The 17,435-nt window shown below is 37.0% G+C and overlaps 1 protein-coding gene across 3 annotated transcripts; it reads right to left on the bottom strand.

Moving 5' to 3' along the window:
- Positions 1 to 1,379: 1,379 nt before the first annotated feature.
- LOC111190117 (uncharacterized) lies at positions 1,380 to 17,202 on the bottom strand. 3 transcript variants are annotated; one of them, XR_007439179.1, is made up of 5 exons: positions 17,109 to 17,202; positions 6,683 to 6,730; positions 4,805 to 6,344; positions 2,923 to 4,229; positions 1,380 to 2,754 (listed from the first exon to the last, which is right to left on the bottom strand). XR_007439179.1 is itself a non-coding variant. In XM_049479430.1 (2 exons), exons 1-2 carry the CDS (start codon positions 3,421 to 3,423, stop codon positions 2,590 to 2,592), a joined length of 666 nt encoding a protein of 221 aa, XP_049335387.1. In that variant the 5' UTR covers positions 3,424 to 3,632; the 3' UTR covers positions 1,380 to 2,589. The 3 variants fall into 3 exon arrangements, 1 of the variants encoding a protein (XP_049335387.1); XR_007439180.1 differs by having other exon boundaries at positions 5,945 to 6,344; positions 17,109 to 17,183; XM_049479430.1 differs by lacking the exons at positions 4,805 to 6,344; positions 6,683 to 6,730; positions 17,109 to 17,202 and having other exon boundaries at positions 2,923 to 3,632.
- Between the last annotated feature and the right edge of the window lie 233 nt (positions 17,203 to 17,435).

Raw genomic sequence — 17,435 nt, 5'->3', positions numbered from 1 at the left:
ATTTACATAAATCTTCCGAGTTCAGTAAAGGTGAGCAAAAAAATTAAGTAGATACGAGTAATCACATTTAGCTCTACAAAATAAAAATATTGAGTAAATAAAACAAAATTTTTAAGCCAGCAGAATTAAAAAAATTGAGTAGATATAATTGAAATGTCAGGTAAAGAGGACTACATAAAATATACTACATGCACTAATTGTTTTTAAATTTATGCTACTCATACTGAACTTATCAGTTATCAAATTTTACTAATTTTTTTAACTGTATTTACCTATTCCTTAAGGAGGACTTTACTTGAAGTAAAATTATCTAAATGGAATCAAATGTAAATAAAGCAACTGTAGACATATTAATATTTTAAAGATTTATTCCAAATGTGGAACATGAAATTCAAGGTGAAACAGGCCAAGTTATGGCATCAATGTTTTTTTTTTACAGTCACTGGGTGAAACACACCTAAACTCCATGGAACCACTGGTTGTTCCAGCACCTTATGCATTTAGATTAATAAATCTTCAAATAAATTAATATTCCAATAACATAACTAGCACGGGAAGTGACATGAAAGCGAATACCCTCTTCTTTATCTTAAAGTACAATTCCGGTCTAAAATTGACTTTGGCTGTAGTAAAAAGCATGATAAGGGTACTAACCTTTGCTGACTAGACAACCTACGTTCTCCCGCAGCTTTCTCGAATACAGAATATTTTCCACTTTTCAGAATTGGCTATATGGGGTTACATGGGGCATACGTAAGCTGTGGTAGAACGGAAGATGGCTATTCAACAAAGGTTAGTCATTTTTTCATGTTTTCTTACAGACAAGGTCAATTTCACACCGGAATTCCTCTTTCATTTTTGCCCATTTTCAGCTAACATCCTCACTTGAAAAAGTCTGATTAGACATACATTAAAAGCTTGAGAATGACTTCTGTGCTAGAATAAAATATTCCTGCCTTAAAATTACACATCCATTTGTTGGATTTTTACATGTAAAATCACACACACACAAAAAAAAAATCTCTTATCTTGAAAAGAGTTAACAGGCTTAAAATATGAAATTGCTAATTGAGGACAAATGCTACATTTCACATTTTGTATTAGTCTCTTGTCAAATCACAGGCTGTGATTCAAAAACTCAAAATGGTATAGAAGATGGGTTTTAAACAAGTAATCAATTCCAGTCCAAATAGTATTTTACCACTGGAAATATCCACCTGCATTTAAAGAGAACAGTGGACTCTTCCCTCAGATATACATTGACAATGGAAAATTCCAACAGCAAGATTTCTCTGATCAGTACTTTGAAACTACACATGCAGGTAGTTTTTGAATCTTTGAACCTGAGTGGAAAGGTTTCCAGAATCCAGCTCTTTGTTTTTAGAGAGAGCTCAGCAGGTGTTATAGATTAAAAACTTCAGTTTCAAGGCATGCAAGTTAATTATTCAGCCTATGTAATTCAGCCTTTATTTTGAGTTTTACACTTTGATTTACAGCTGAACCTCTTTCCTAACTTTACACAAATGATAGTCGTAAGAAATATAGGACACCCCATTTAAACAAATTACCATTCACCTTCACTTTAAAGGAGAACTCCCATGTGAAATGGACATCAGATGTAGTGAAGTAATTACGAGTACTAACCTTTGTTGAATTACCAACCAACGTTTGCAGACAGCATTCCAGAATTCAGAACTTTTTTCAAGCTTTTTTTTTTGCCACCGCTAACAAGCTCAAAATAGCTCCACACTTCATTGGTAGAATTCAGAGAGCCTTGGCATCTAAAATGAGGCATTAAGTAATTTGAAAGTGCACAAGAGGTTTATTAAAATAGACTGTTTACGTCGCGTAGCACTAAGCTAGTTCTCCAGGTACCGCCATCTTAAGTTAAGTCACGGCAAGTCGCCAGTCGAGCACGAATGGTAAAACATTTTGAACTATGTTTATTTGTTATTGGAACTTTTCCATCTCATATCGCCAGTAACCAGATATTTTCAGCAACAGCTGGAATTCATGCATTTCCACTGAATTCATTTTGAAAATGGTTCCCCATCCTACCTATTCATTCATGCTCGTGACTCGACTTGCTGTGAATTAACTTTAAGATGGCGGTGTCTGAAGAATTAGCTCAGTGCTATGCGATGTAATACACTTCTTGTGCACTTTCAAAGTTTAGTACTCGTAATCATGTTTCACTACACCCAAAGTCCATTTTACACCGGAGTTCTCCTTTAACTAGTGAAAGCAGGATGCAACAAATAAAAATGGCTTACATTTGTTTAATGTAAAAGTAATTCTTAGAAATTCTCATGATAAAATCAAATGCATAAGCAGACAAAAATACTGCAAATGACAGTTTTAATAATTTTAAAAATATATTTTACCCAAAACTTTATTGTTAAAACAGTCAAATTCCTGTATGTATAAATACTGTATGTTAAAAGGACAAAGCTTCTCTTGGGCTGTCCTTATTGTTTTATATGCACTACATATGAATATCTGTAATAATTACTGATGATTAGAAGAAATGGCAATGATGAAATTATGTTTAAGGCAGTTAATAAACCAACAGAATAGGTGGGGGTCAAATTATAACTCCTGAAGAAGAGTACTCATTTGAGCTCGATGTCTTTCTCCTGCAGCAGCCTTCTTCGCTTGGAACAGGGACAGCAATTTAGGAGAATAGCGATCCAACGCTGAAAAGAACTTTGGCTCGAGAGTCAGTGTGGTGATTCTCTGAAACTCTGCGCTGACCTGAGAAGGACATAAAAAGAAAAAACAAAACAAAAAACCTGTAACAAAATCTATTTAATTCACTGAAGCAAACTTTAGTCCATATAACTTTGGGTAGGAAGTCAAACTATTACACATGCACGTTTTAGCTCTATGTCTGTAATGACTACAAATTTTCTATTTACTCACTTGCGAGACATTAAACAAGGCAGGCCATCTGTTCTTGAGGTCTTTGATGCTCATCTGTAGGGTAACGACATCATGTCTTCTATGTGCAAATGTTCTACACATCAAGTCCTTGATGGCTGTGCTGTCTTTCTTCTTTGATTTGGCAATTAATTGACATCGGTCCAGCTCTTGCTGTTCCTTGCTGTCTCCTACTGGATAGTGTGGAAGAAACAGCACTTCTCCTTTCCTTGCTTTCTTTATATTTTTTGCTGGAGACTGGTCATCAGGGTGCTTGTTCTTAAATGAGTTGCGGGTAACCTCAGGGAATCCAAAACTTCTGAGCTTTGATCTGTAATTTCCCATCTTGTACTTGAGACTATACATCCATCCTATCCATCCATTACGACTGCCTGGTTCTGTCAGACATGGGTGCTTTTTCACTAAAGCCTCTGCTACCTGACCAGTCTGAAGGCCTTTGGGGTAGGCTGTGTAGCTGTACATATAGTCTGCTAATTTTTCCATTATTTCAGACTTTACCAGAGTATGGTTCTGCAAAGCAACATTTTGGAGAAATTCACTGGCGTTCCTCAAAATTGCCTCGGTTGCCCCAGAGAAAAGAGGAATGAAGATTTCATCTGGCCAAAATGTTCTATGGGTGCTTTCACAAGGGTACAGCAGAATAGTGTCTTGTGTATGTAACGCTTCTATCTTAACATAATATATGGGACTACTATATTACTAGAGTCATCAGAGCTAGGTTCGGCTACAGGGAGAGAATTGGCAATGACCAGAATTTAGATGAAGAAAAAAAAGGAGTAACATTTATTGTAGCACACAGGGAAAAGATATCAGTAACCACAATAGAAAATGTAAAACCCTTAGTCAGTCAGTAAAATGTATAGTCAGTCAGTTACCCAATGTAGAACAAGGTGCAATAAAGTTCAACCCCAAAGTTCAATATCCAACCTCAATGTTCAAACTCAAAGTTTCGGTTCAAAGTTCAATAAATGCTCTTTAATTCCACACGAAGGGGAAAAAGTAGAAAAAATTGAAAAAAAAAGTCTTCGTACGTACTTTGAATAGATCAATGAACAAAAAATGAAAACAAGGCCTTTTTGAATCACTACCCGGGTAGTATGTGAGTGAGGTGTATCTTAATTCTTATCTGTAATCCAAGGGAATGCAAACAGGATGCGTCCAAGTCACAGGCTTGCAGGTTGACACGAACACACGCTGGTCACAGTCCTTAGGAAGGTCACAGGCTCGCCGTATCTCTCTCTCTCTCTCTCTCTTAATTGTGGCAGAAGATGCACAACAAAAAAACCAATCTGCAAGTGGCAGTGTAAGATACCTCATTAGTGCCATGCAGGATTGTTTCACTTCACACCTTAAGCATTAACACTTAGACTCAAATATAATTTCTATAAATATAGAATCTAATGTAAATCAAGTGCTTAAACAACTGTACAATACAGTACCAGTTCAGTTGAATAACAGTGTGTCATTTGTAACTCTAGTCAACACACATAAGACATGTACATTCACAGTTAAACAATTACCATATCAACAGTAAGCCATTAGCAACTTACTATGTGTAAACCACATCATATTACATTCAAAACGTCATTACAATGGCTTTAGGCCTGAAAACGTTGGCCCTATATATGCGTGCCCACGCAGGGTGCACGTGATCAGAAAAAAAGGCGCCGCTCTAAACTAACACGGCGGTTTTAAACAATAACAGGTCTCAATATATCTCCAACTGGTTTTTTATTTTAGCTCTACATACAACACACATAACATAAAGTACAAAATTAGACCATCAAGTTTGTTTTACCTCAAGAGTAAAAAGAAGCTAACCAATGTCTAATACACTGGCTTGCATTGTAAAACAGACACTCACCGGAGATTCAATGATTAAACGCTCTAGAGTGGTAATTCAAATGAAAACTTCTTCTTGAATGAGTAAAACAAAGGATTGAATCGAAAAGGAATGGTTAAATGTCAAGATGTTGTTAAATCTTTATCTTTCTATTACTCCTGAAAGCTCTATCTACTACTGAAGAGAAAATGTGCTCATGAAGTCTTCTTCTAAGTGGCGATGCACTCCTTTACATGCGCCACAGCACCCTCTAGTGGACTGGGGGCAAACTGCACCCAATAACCCAGTGCAATTTATGTGGGTTACTGTACGTTCACACCGAACGCGATAAAATCGCTCTGTGTCGCCTGTGCAACAGGCGATGAGTCGCTTGTGGGCGTGTCTCACTCAGAACGAGCTGTCGCTGGTGGGCGTTTTCCTAATACGGCACGTACAGAAACAAGGGTTCAGCCTATCTACACAATTCCTAAACCATAAACAGTCGTACAGACGTTTCACAAACAATAAATCTTTATATATTTTATAACTATTATTAAGTACAATTATTTAACATAACTATTTCATATTACAATAAATGGGTTTACTTAAATATAATACATTATTTTCCTTAATGTAGTAAATCATTCTCTTACAATATATTATATAATATAAATATATTTGTCCATAATTTAAAATAGTGTTGTTAGTAGTATTGTTGTATAGTATTGTTAACTTAATGTAATAAATTATTCCTTGGATGTAATTAATATGTTTACTTAAATATATTAAATAATCCTCTTGATTTAATAAACAGTCTTTCTCTTAATTTAATAAATAATTCCCTCAGTTTTAATAAATCTTTCTGTAAAATGTAATAAATAATTCTCTCAGATTTAACTAAATCGTTCCAAATTCCATACCTCAGTTTGAATAAATCGTTACGTTAAATGTGTTAAATACTTTCTTCAGTTGTAATAAATCGTTATGTTAACTTTAATAAATAATTCCCTTTGTTTCAATAAAAGGTTCTGTTAATTTTAAAAAATATTCTTTAGTTGTCATAAATCTGTTAATTTAATAAATAATTTCCTCAGTTTTAATATATAGTTTTCTATTAAAAAAGGTAATTCTGTAAGGATAGTACTATAGTGGGGTAGCTGCTGGTGTAGTGGAGTATTTTACCTCAGATCAGCTCAGTTCAGTTCAGTTCTGTTCTCTCCGTTTTGCTGGCGGAATAAATCTTCAGTAGGAACCGAAAATCAGAGCAGCGATTTCAGGCCGAACATATGAGAATCTGTTTCTGATTGGTAGTCGCCGCCGCGCGTCGCTGCTCATTTGCATAAAGTTAAGTTCTGGTCAACTCTCTCGCGTCGCTCAAACCGCCCGCTTCGCATCGCGTCGCGCCGCGTCGCTGCCTGTCGCCCAGTGTCGCTGGCTCTAATTGAAAATGAATGACTTCCGGCTGCTTTGTCGCTCGCGTCGCGTTCGGTGTGGACGCACGGTTATATGTAGACACTGATGTATTATCCATCTGGCATTCTCCCCTGTGCAGAGTTTACAGGGCCATCCCATAAGCAGACACCTAAAAAGAGACAATAACATTACCAGAGGAATCTAACAGACTTGCAATTTTCATTGATGGACTGACTGCCTTTCATCCAAAGTTTAAAATGTTACACTAGTGCTGCACAATTAATCTTCTCATTACGTGGTCAGACTGTGTTCACAAACATGCACACCACACTGAATGCTAGCTGAAACTTGAATAGCTCATTATACCCTATATTGTGAACTACGGTACATATGTCAAAACTACATCAACCAACACTATATTTTAGATTCCCACAAGAGTAAGTATACATTTTTAACAATTACATATTTAATCATTCAGGAACACAATAATAAATTGACAACATTTACCTCCTCTGTTTTACCCTTGTTCAGCTTCTCTCCTTAAAGGTACTGGTGCTGTAAAACAAATGTAGGACATATTAAACATGATTGACAAGTGGGGGATGAAATGAAATTTTCTAGGCACCAAGTGTTTTATTGAAAATATGACAGGTTGGGCAAGTATGGCTCTCTCTTCTTAAAAATATTTAAAATTCCCTATTAAACTTTGACAAAACAATTCTGCATTACATGGGATATTAGCATTTTAATTTTTTTTCAAAACAATACTGAAACATTGTCAATTCATTGCAAGTAAGATCATTACCAAGCTCAATTTAAGTTTCTCAGTAAATTACACACAGCAGAGATAGTTGAGAGTTAACTTAATACTTTATAAAAAAACATTAGAGGTCACTGTTTTAATACTAAAGTTTAAAACAATACTGTGAACTAGTGTTGTAGTCCAGACCGCTTTACCAAGACCGGGACATGTCAAGTCCGAGTGAAGACAGAGAAAAGTAGAGACCGCTAACAGACTAACATTAAGAGAAGAAAAAAATTAAAATAATATATTTTAATAAAAAATATTATATTTATATATATATACATATATATATATATATATATATATATATATATATATATATACACACATTTTTTAGTTGCTTATGATTTAAATTATTTAAAATACTACGATGGGCACATTAGTATCTTCTTCATAAATAATATCAGTGTCCATCAGTGTTGGGCACGTTACTTTGAAAAAGTAATTAGTTATAGTTACTAGTTACTTCTCCGAAAAAGTAACTGAGTTAGTAACTGAGTTACTCCACTATAAAAGTAACTAGTTACCAGTAAAAGTAACTATTGCGTTACTTTTGTTTTACTCGCCCCGTAAACCTCACCCCCCAGCCCCCACCTTCTCAGAGCGTGTTTCATAAGCCAGATGAATAGAGTGCAGAGAGCAAAGACAAGTACCTGCATAGAGCTTTGCATTTATTGGAACTCAATGTAAGCAACAACGGATGGACCAACAGTTCTCAAAATGTGTTTAAAAAAAATATATACACAATTTAAGGCTTGTTTAAACTGAACTAAAATGTATATGGATTTCTTAAATCCAACTAAAAGTCCAAAACATGCATTTTGCATCTGTGCAATAATTTATCCCAGCCATCCCAGTTGTCTAACCAAAGCAAAGACAGTAACCTGAACAAATTTTCACTTACTGCAACGCTAACTTAACAGAACTAGTACACAACTAGGGTTGCAACGGTATGAGATTTTCACGGTATGATAACCGTCTCGGAAAATACCGCGGTATCACGGTTATCACGGTATAACAGTTTGTTACATATATTATTAAACTGACCCTTAAAGAAATTACAACAAAGTTTTTTTTGTTCAATTAACTATTTATTGTAGAAACTACACCATCAGGTGAAGGAAACCATGTTTTTCCACTACTCTTAAGGGCATTAAGAGTGTATATATATATAAAAAAAAGTTGGTATATAACCAGATACTGCAGAAAGAGGGGATTTATTTCTGACATGATCCTCACAATAGAGATTTCTATTTTAAGGCTTTCACACCGAGTCTGGTTTTAACATATGAAAAACAGGCACGTCAGAATTTGAAAATCAACGCATGTAAATGAATGGCGTCTTTCACATCCAGTCCGGCCAGGACCTTTACACGGACACGTGAATCCATCGTAGCACGCACTTCACGCCTGTACCTGCGTGCCCAAATTTCGGATAACTCAGCGCTTTTGCGGGCGCTTACCGCATGGGTTGTGCACGACTACAAAGAAGTTTTATTTAGGTTATTTAGGTAAAATTATAAACTGAACACATACTTTGCGCTGCACAGCGGGGTGGTGTTCTCGGAGATGGAAGAACAGGTTTGATGTATTTCCTCCTTTAGCTGTGACTACGGCCACATTGATTACAAGCTTGTTGATTACAAGATTACAAGTCTGTTTTCAGGCTGTTTGAATGAGCGAAATATGATCAGAATTATGTAAATTAACACTAACATAGAAGCATAGAACTATTATTTAATAAAAATGATTTTTAAGAACAGCTAAACACAGTGCGGAGAAGTTCACGTGCGAGAGAGAGAGACACAGAGAGAGAGAGATTTGCGTGTTCTGATGTGAGCTACTCACAGGTAAAGGTTCTCTTTTATCTCCTCGTGCTCATTTTAGTCCAATTCATAATTCTGCAGTTTCTCAGTGTTTTCTGTCGTATTTTGCGGCTAGCGCGAGCGCTTACAACTAACACCGCGGACCGCGAGGTGCAGCCGCGCTGCCGCTGTTATGCCGAATCCGACTCCCTGCTCAATCCGACTCCCGCTTCGCCGACAGAATCGGCACAACACCTCCCGCTGTAGAACTGCGGGAGTGAAAACAGCGCTTATAAATAAATTAGTTAAGTTTCACTTTCAGTTTTCGTTATTTGTCTGGTTCTGGTTCGGGCAGAGAATCTAAGCTCTAGTCTGATGCACTTCTGCCATTCTCACCGCTGTGTGCTGAGTAGCTGAAGCGGAGCAGAGTTGCGCATGCGCGGGTGACTTTCTCCGCTGGCTTGAGTTTTACCGGTAATAAGCAAACACACACGGTATGATAACCGTGCATTTTAATACCAAGGTATACCGTGAAACCGGTTACCGCTGCAACCCTATACACAACCATAGTAAACAGACGGACATAAAGTGCTCCAATTTTGTTTCTTAAAGAAAGTAAATAGCTTAACAGGAGTGCATTTTAAATTGAAATGAAAATGTTCATGGGTTTGTTAAATCCAACTTTAGAAACATGCATGCATTTTTCTCTCCATCCATCCACCCACCCAACCCAGTCATGTCAAAATTTTAGCCTGTAAACCAGTGATTGTATCGTAGGAGAAGCAGCTTCTCAAACTTGAGGTCAGAGAGTCTGTTCCTCTTCGGTGTGAAGACCAGCTTCCCCAGGCTAAACAGTCTCTCCACTGGAGCACTAGATGGAGTGGCAGCATTATGCTTCAGGGAAAGTCTCTTTATAAGAGGAAATCCATGAAGTGAGTCCATCCCTTGGGCTCCTGATTTCAAATAATCTGCGACTTGACTTTCTGCAGTAGCAGATATGTCGTCCTCATCATCAAAGGAGAAGAATGCATCCTCAACAGTTGAGTTGGTACATGTGGGTGTGGTAGTGCTTGTACCTTTTTGCTGGTCTTCATTTCTTACACTTGCACGACATACCGCCAGCAGTTCTGCTTTGGCCTTGTCCTTTCTTTCTTGGGTTCGCAGCCAACGTAACTTGAACCTGGGCAGAGTCACAGCAGCCAGGAGAGCACTGTCGCTGTCCAGCACCTCTGTAAATCTTGCTTTAATTGCCTGAAATGACATAAAGCAAAAAAAAAAATTGACTGACTGTCTATACAAATACACACACACTCTCTCTCTCTCTCTCTCTTTCACATACACACACAGACACTACCAGTACAATATATACTATATTACAGAGATTTGCCAAGTTTTTTTTCTCCATTTTTGGCATTTGAATACTGGGGGAACTGAAATGTGGGACTAGCTTCCATGGACCGTTTTTATGTGGTACAGCACTCTGTTGTGTATTCACATTTTAATTATTTCACTAGAACCGTCAGGCTGCTGCTGCTCCTTCTGTTCTAGAGGTGTTGCTCTAACAGTGCTGCTGGTCTTTGCTGCATATTCTGGTTTTTAAGCTGCTGCTTTGAGATAAATACCACTTTAGTGGCTATTAAATTGTTGTTTTTGTTAATTTCTTAGTTTTTTTTTGTTTGGTTTAGTCGCCCAGACCAGTTTATTTACTTGTGGATATTTGCATACATTTTTTTGTAATATTAGTTTTTTAGGGGTTTTTTTTTAGTATTTCGATTTTATATTTTGGAATTCGTTAGATTATATTTCTTATAGCATTTTGAGCTCACTTTAGTTGGTTATTGTCCAATTTCATCTCTATTTTTTGTTATTATGAAATGTTATTAGCTTATTAGCTTCTAGCATGTTGCTAGATTATTTGTTATTTAGCATACAGAACTTCTCACTGATCTTTTAATGAATGTTGATTTATTCATTTAATAGCTGTACCTAAGTATTTTAAGCCAGACAGACACTGTGTGATCTTTAATGAGTTCATGAGTGCACTTTTGTATGGTTTGTCTTGTAGGAAAACGCACGCGATTTATATGCTGACACTGTTGTCTGACTGAGGAGCTGCTAGACTTTCCGTCAAATGCAGCCCGTAGGCAGAAAAAATCCTGCAAGGTCTGCACGACCCGTGCCGAGCTTGAAATCCACATTAATTTAGTAGGGCATTAAAACTAACCTTTTAACTACAAATCTGAGATGAACGTGCTGTACTTCATCTTCTCTGCCCCCAAAACTATCCATTATCTTGCTTGACGGACGCGCCAAATCCCCCGCGAGCACGCAAGGTGCGCAGCGCACCGATTAATTCATGCGTTGAGCTTTAAACGCGCAGATTAGCTGTAACTGGTGAAACATCACAAAAATCACAGTGTGATTTGTTACATTAAAACACAGACCATTTTCTTTCGCCTAACCTGTCAGGGCCAGAGGAAAGCGGTGGAAATTCTCGGCCGGCCCGAGTTCATGCAGCGGGTCAGACAGGCTGGGGTTCAGGCTTGCGTTCAGGCAGACAATCTAATCTCTAGTATGCAGAACTCTTTCCGATACCAGCACTCGGTTCAGCAGAACAAAACGTTGAGAAAGCGCATATTACTTTATTGTTCTATACTCTTCTGCTAAGTTTTTCGTTTTTGATCTTTTAAAATTCGTTAGATTAGATTTTATTAGGCTTAGTTTAACTGGTTATTTTCCAATTTCATATTTATTTTTCGGTTAATAAAAGAAATTGTTATTCATTTTCTATTATTTTAAAGAGCAGGCCTTATTTGCCTCACGGAGTAATACTTTGACTTTTTTTTCGCCAGAAGAGATTGAGACTTGACTCGAACTCGTGCCGAAAGACTTGTGAGCATCTCTGCTATATTATTAATTTTCAAAGTGTATGGATGTATTACACAGAAATGTAGTTCTTACCTCCACAATTGCCTCTGGAAGGTCCACAAGTATTTGAAGTGCTCTCTTCAGCTCAAGGGTTTTCATCATCAAGGTCTCCAGGGTAGGTAGCAGTGTGCCGTGGTAGCAGTTGTCCTCTCCCTGTAGGATATCTAGGGCAACTGTCAGTGGCTTCATCGCAATGCAATATTCCTTCAGGAACTGATGCTCTTTTTCTGTGATTGCTTTCGAGCCAAACTTGGATGAGATGGTGTTTAAGTCCACTATGGAAATCTCGCAAATCCTAGCTAGAGCATCATAAAAAGAATTCCATCTGGTACTGCAAGGCACTATCAGCTTCTTTGCAACCACATCCTCTACTGTCTCTGCAGCCACTGTGGAACGGCTGGCCTTATTCCACAAGGCTGTGCATTTTGCAGTTGCACTCCTGTAAACTGCCTTCTCTGGTCTGGAGAGAATCCACTTTTCAATGTCAGAACATGACACAAGGTTCAGTATGTGTGATGCACACCTGTAGTGTGGTGGTAAATTAATCACATCATCATCCTCATCAACACGGCTTTGCAAGGCATCATTCATGTCAACAAAAGTAACCTCGTCATCTTCCTCATCCACAGAGTCATCCTCCTCAACTGACTGATACCTCTTAAAAGCCTTAACGAAATTCGAGCCATTGTCAGTGACAGTTGCTGTTATTTTGTGCGAAATGCCAAATGACGAGTGGATGTTGTCAAGTTCTATGGCAATGCTCTCGTGTGTATGACGGCCCTTGAACCGTCGGCATGCCAGGGCAGCTTTTTTTCGTTGAAAGTTTGCTGGATGCATCCAGTGTGCAGTTACGCCCAGGTAGCTTTTGTTATGTGCAGTCCATATATCTGCAGTAGTTGCCAAGTATTCCAGCTGTTCGAATTCTTTTTTTAGCTCAGAATTCATTTTAGAATATTCGGCATCAATGTATTTTGAAAACGTCTTTCTACAAGGTGGACCGGCGCCTCCTTTTCTTGGGATTTTGCCTATCAACGCCCTGAAGGAATCTGACTCCACTGTTGATATCGAAAGCATGTTTTCCACAATGTATGCTCCTATCAAGCCATTGAGCTCTCTCTGAGAGTTTCTGAGGAGCCGATGCACTAAAGTCAAGCTTTTGTTGCTTGCATGGGGGGGGTCCTTCCTTGTTAGCGGACCCTTCGTCAACACTAGCCGTATTACCTGTATATTCTTGGGCCACAAGTTTGATCGAAGCGTGAGCCGTCGACAGGTGTTTCATCAAGTTGGAGTTGCTTACACAAGACGTAGACAAAGTTTTCGTTCGGGGACATAATGTGCACTTGACGTGCACATTTTTACCTTTCACCTCAGTGAGTTTGAAATACTGCCTGTATTTCCATCTGGAAAAGGCTGTTTTGCCGCTGGAGTCCTCCTCACTCGCCATCTCTCGCTATGCACTGAAAACACCCGCCACTACGCATGCGATCTAATCACCCACCCACCTATTTTCTCTGATTGGCTGAAGATGTAATCTTCCTTAGCCAATCATTGCTTAGGCGGTTATTTCACTCTTCCCTTCCCTGACACACAAACACACACACACACACACACACTTGCGCCTTTGTCTGTATGCGCGAAGCAAAAAAAAAAAGTTCATAGAGTGGCTAAAGTAACGTGCAGTAACGGGGTGTCAGAAATGGTAACGGCGTTATAGTTACAGTCAGAGTAATTAGTTAGATTACTCGTTACTGAAAAAAGTAACGGCGTTAGTAACGCCGTTAATTATAACGCCGTTATTCCCAACACTGGTGTCCATTAACCATTATTTTTTTTAACTCTTAGTTAGCCAACACCTTGCTGCTAATGTTAGCTAGTTCTTTAGTTAACTACATTAGATACATCATAGAACATAGAAAATCATAATACATCGTTGAAAATATAATTAATAGCGACTAAATGGTACCAAAAAATACTCTTAAACTCCAAGCCTAATTTTACCAATTTCTGCCTGAAATTACACATTCAAATTTTAAGGCTTTTCAGACTAATATTAAATAATTCAGAATCAATTTTATGAATTAATAATACTTAGAAGCCTTTACAAAAGGAATTGAAAATACTTTACAATTATTCAATTATTTAAATTATTCAATTGAACATAAAATGGTCAAAATATATTAAAATCCAGGAACAATTTTAGGTGCTTTTCAGATTTTATTTTCAGATCTATAAAATGAAATATTTATAAGGATGAAGTGTTTTTGCAGCTCTATATTTTGCTATAAAGTGTTCAGATTCAGTAACCCCGGGCGCTTAGAGATCTATAAAAAATGCTGCGGTAAAACAGTGTAACGCACACTTTAGTAACTTAGTTCCGTAATCCAGTCAGACGGTTTGAATGATCTATAACGACCGTATTGGATCAAATACAGACGTTGAAAAAACGCAAATATGAAAATTATTAATCATATTTCTAATAAAAAAGGCATATTTTGCCCTAAATGTGTATTTTCTTATAGGAAATTCAGCTAAATAGGCAAGATAACTGAAAATCAGAGATTCTAAGCTTTAACATTGCATATTGGATGTCTATACTGAGCTTATACTTATTCATAAACACAGTCAGATATTAATTATGACATTGTTTTGGCCCACGGGCGGGCCAGGGCATACGAGGCTGAAGTTGGCGTCTTATTCGCCAGTGTCTTATTCGGATTTTCCGGTCCACCTTAAAAAGTCGAAGTACCAATTATTCGCCAGTAGAGAGCAGGGTTGAGCCGAGCAAAACGAGTTTGGCATTTAGGGCATATTACACTGAGAATACATTGCCTGTTCTGGGTATTTCCAGTTGCCCGAACTCCAGATTATCAAATAGTCTGTTGAATTTGACACCACATTATGAAAATATAACTAGTATACTGTGAATAGCCTAAAGAACTTAACATTTAATGTACAGTTTTTTTTTATTATGAGCCTCTGAACTTGGCATTTGAGAAGATTAAAGGAGAATAAATTGCCTGTTCTGCATATTTCTAGATGCCCTAAATCCACATATTCAAATAGTCTGTTAAATTTGACACAAATTATGAAAATTTACATATTAAACTGTGAAAATCTTTAATAACTACAAAGATTACTGTACAGTTTATTATTATGACCCTCTGAACTTGGCATTTCAGAATATGTCAGTAGAATAAATTGCCTGTTCTGCATATTTCCAGTTACCCTAATTCCAGATTGTCAAATAGTCTGTTGAAATCAACACCACATTATGAAAATATACCTATTAAACTGTGAATAGCCTAAATAACTAGAAATATTACTGTACAGTTTTTTTATTATGACCCTGTGAACTTGGCATTTGAGAAGATTAAAGAAGAATAAATTGCCTGTTCTGCATATTTCCAGATGCCCTAAATCCAGATTCTCAAATGGTCTGTTAAATTTGACACAAAATCATGAAAACATACCTATTACACTGTGATTAGCCTAAAGAGCTAAAAATATTACTGTACAGTTTTTTTATTATGACCCTGTGAACTTGGCATTTGAGAAGATTAAAGAAGAAGAAATTGCCTGTTCTGCATGTTTAGATGCCCTAAATCCAGATTCTCAAATAGTCTGTTGAATCAGACACCACATTATGAAAATATACCTATTAGACTGTGATTAGCCTAAAGAGCTAAAAATATTACTGTACAGTTTTTTTTATTATGACCCTGTGAACTTGGCATTTGAGAAGATTAAAGAAGAATAAATTGCCTGTTCTGCATGTTTCCAGATGCCCTAAATCCAGATTCTCAAATAGTCTGTTGAATCAGACACCACATTATGAAAATATACCTATTAAACTGTGAATAGCCTAAATAACAAAAAATATTATTGTACAGTTTTTTTATAATGAGCCTCTGAACTTGGCATTTGAGAAGATTAAAGGAGAATAAATTGCCCGTTCTGCATATTTCCAGATGCCCTAAATCCACAGGGTAATAATAAAAAAACTGTACAGTAATATTTTTAGCTCTTTGGGCTCATCACAGTGTAATAGGTATGTTTTCATGATTTTGTGTCTGATTCAACAGACTATTTGAGAATCTGGATTTAGGGCATCTGTAAACATGCAGAACAGGCAATTTATTCTTTAATCTTCTCAAATGCCAAGTTCACAGGGTCATAATAAAAAACTGTACAGTAATATTTTTAGCTCTTTAGGCTAATCACAGTCTAATAGGTATATTTTCATAATGTGGTGTCTGATTCAACAGACTATTTGAGAATCTGGATTTAGGGCATCTGTAAACATGCAGAACAGGCAATTTATTCTTTAATCTTCTCAAATGCCAAGTTCACAGGGTCATAATAAAAAAACTGTACAGTAATATTTTAGCTCTTTGGGCTCATCACAGTGTAATAGGTATGTTTTCATGATTTTGTGTCAAATTTAACAGACTATTTGACAATCTGGAATTAGGGTAACTGGAAATATGCAGAACAGGCAATTTATTCTCCTGACATCTTCTCAAATGCCACGTTCAGAGGCTCATTATAAAAAAACTGTACAGTATTTTTTTTTTTGTTATAAAGGCTGTTCACAGTTTAATAGGTATAGTTTCATAATTTTGTGTCAAATTTAACAGACTATTTGAGAATCTGGATTTAGGGCATCTGGAAATATGCAGAACAGGCAATTTATTCTTCTTTAATCTTCTCAAATGCCAAGTTCAGAGGCTCATAATAATAAAAACTGTACATTAAATGTTAAGTTCTTTAGGCTATTCACAGTATACTAGTTATATTTTCATAATGTGGTGTCAAATTCAACAGACTATTTGATAATCTGGAGTTCGGGCAACTGGAAATACCCAGAACAGGCAATGTATTCTCAGTGTAATATGCCCTAAATGCCAAACTCGTTTTGCTCGGCTCAACCCTGCTCTCTACTGGCGAATAATTGGTACTTCGACTTTTTAAGGTGGACCGGAAAATCCGAATAAGACACTGGCGAATAAGACGCCAACTTCAGCCTCGTCCAGGGCATCTTAAGAGGATAATTTTTAACTTCCAGTTAGCTAACTCACAGCAAATATTAGTTCTATAACCGCTAACGCCAAGTTCTCTCCCCAGTAACATTAGTATGCTAGCTTGCTAACCGCTAACGCTAAGTTCTCTCCCCAGTAACATTAGTATGCTAGCTAGCTAACCGCTAACGTTAGCTAGGTTGGTTATCCTAGCCCCTCTCCTTCTCCTCTACCTCCATCTCCTCCTTCGGTTCTCTTAAACTTGAACCCCACGCTCAGTAACCTACCTCTAGAGATCTTAAACCTTGTGAATCCACAAATACAGGGTCACAATTAACTGTAAAACCAAAAATATTAGTTGCTAGGTGTCTACTTACCAATATCTGCAAGTAGAGTTCAAGATGGCTCTCTCCAGTACTGCGGGATTCCTCAGCAGATTTCCCAGAAGGCTGCGGTCTCTTCGCGCACTTTTTGTTAATGGCGTCCAAGTGATGACATTTAACTTAACTAACTCAATTTCTTCAGTTGTTTTAGAAGAAAATGAAATATTGATTCGAAGTAAATAATAAATGTTGTAACTGAAACTGACCAGTTAAACTTCTCCCATCTTAAATATTATATTTAGAATTTACCAAAAATATTAAGCTTATTCTAAAAATTAAGTTAGTTAGTCAACTACTAATTAATTTTCTTAAAGAAAACTT

This window comes from Astyanax mexicanus, chromosome 5 (assembly GCF_023375975.1).
Source record: "Astyanax mexicanus isolate ESR-SI-001 chromosome 5, AstMex3_surface, whole genome shotgun sequence".
NCBI lineage: Eukaryota > Metazoa > Chordata > Actinopteri > Characiformes > Acestrorhamphidae > Astyanax > Astyanax mexicanus.
The sequence above is the reverse complement of the archived record's forward strand: the minus strand, read 5'-3'. Positions and strand labels throughout refer to the sequence as shown.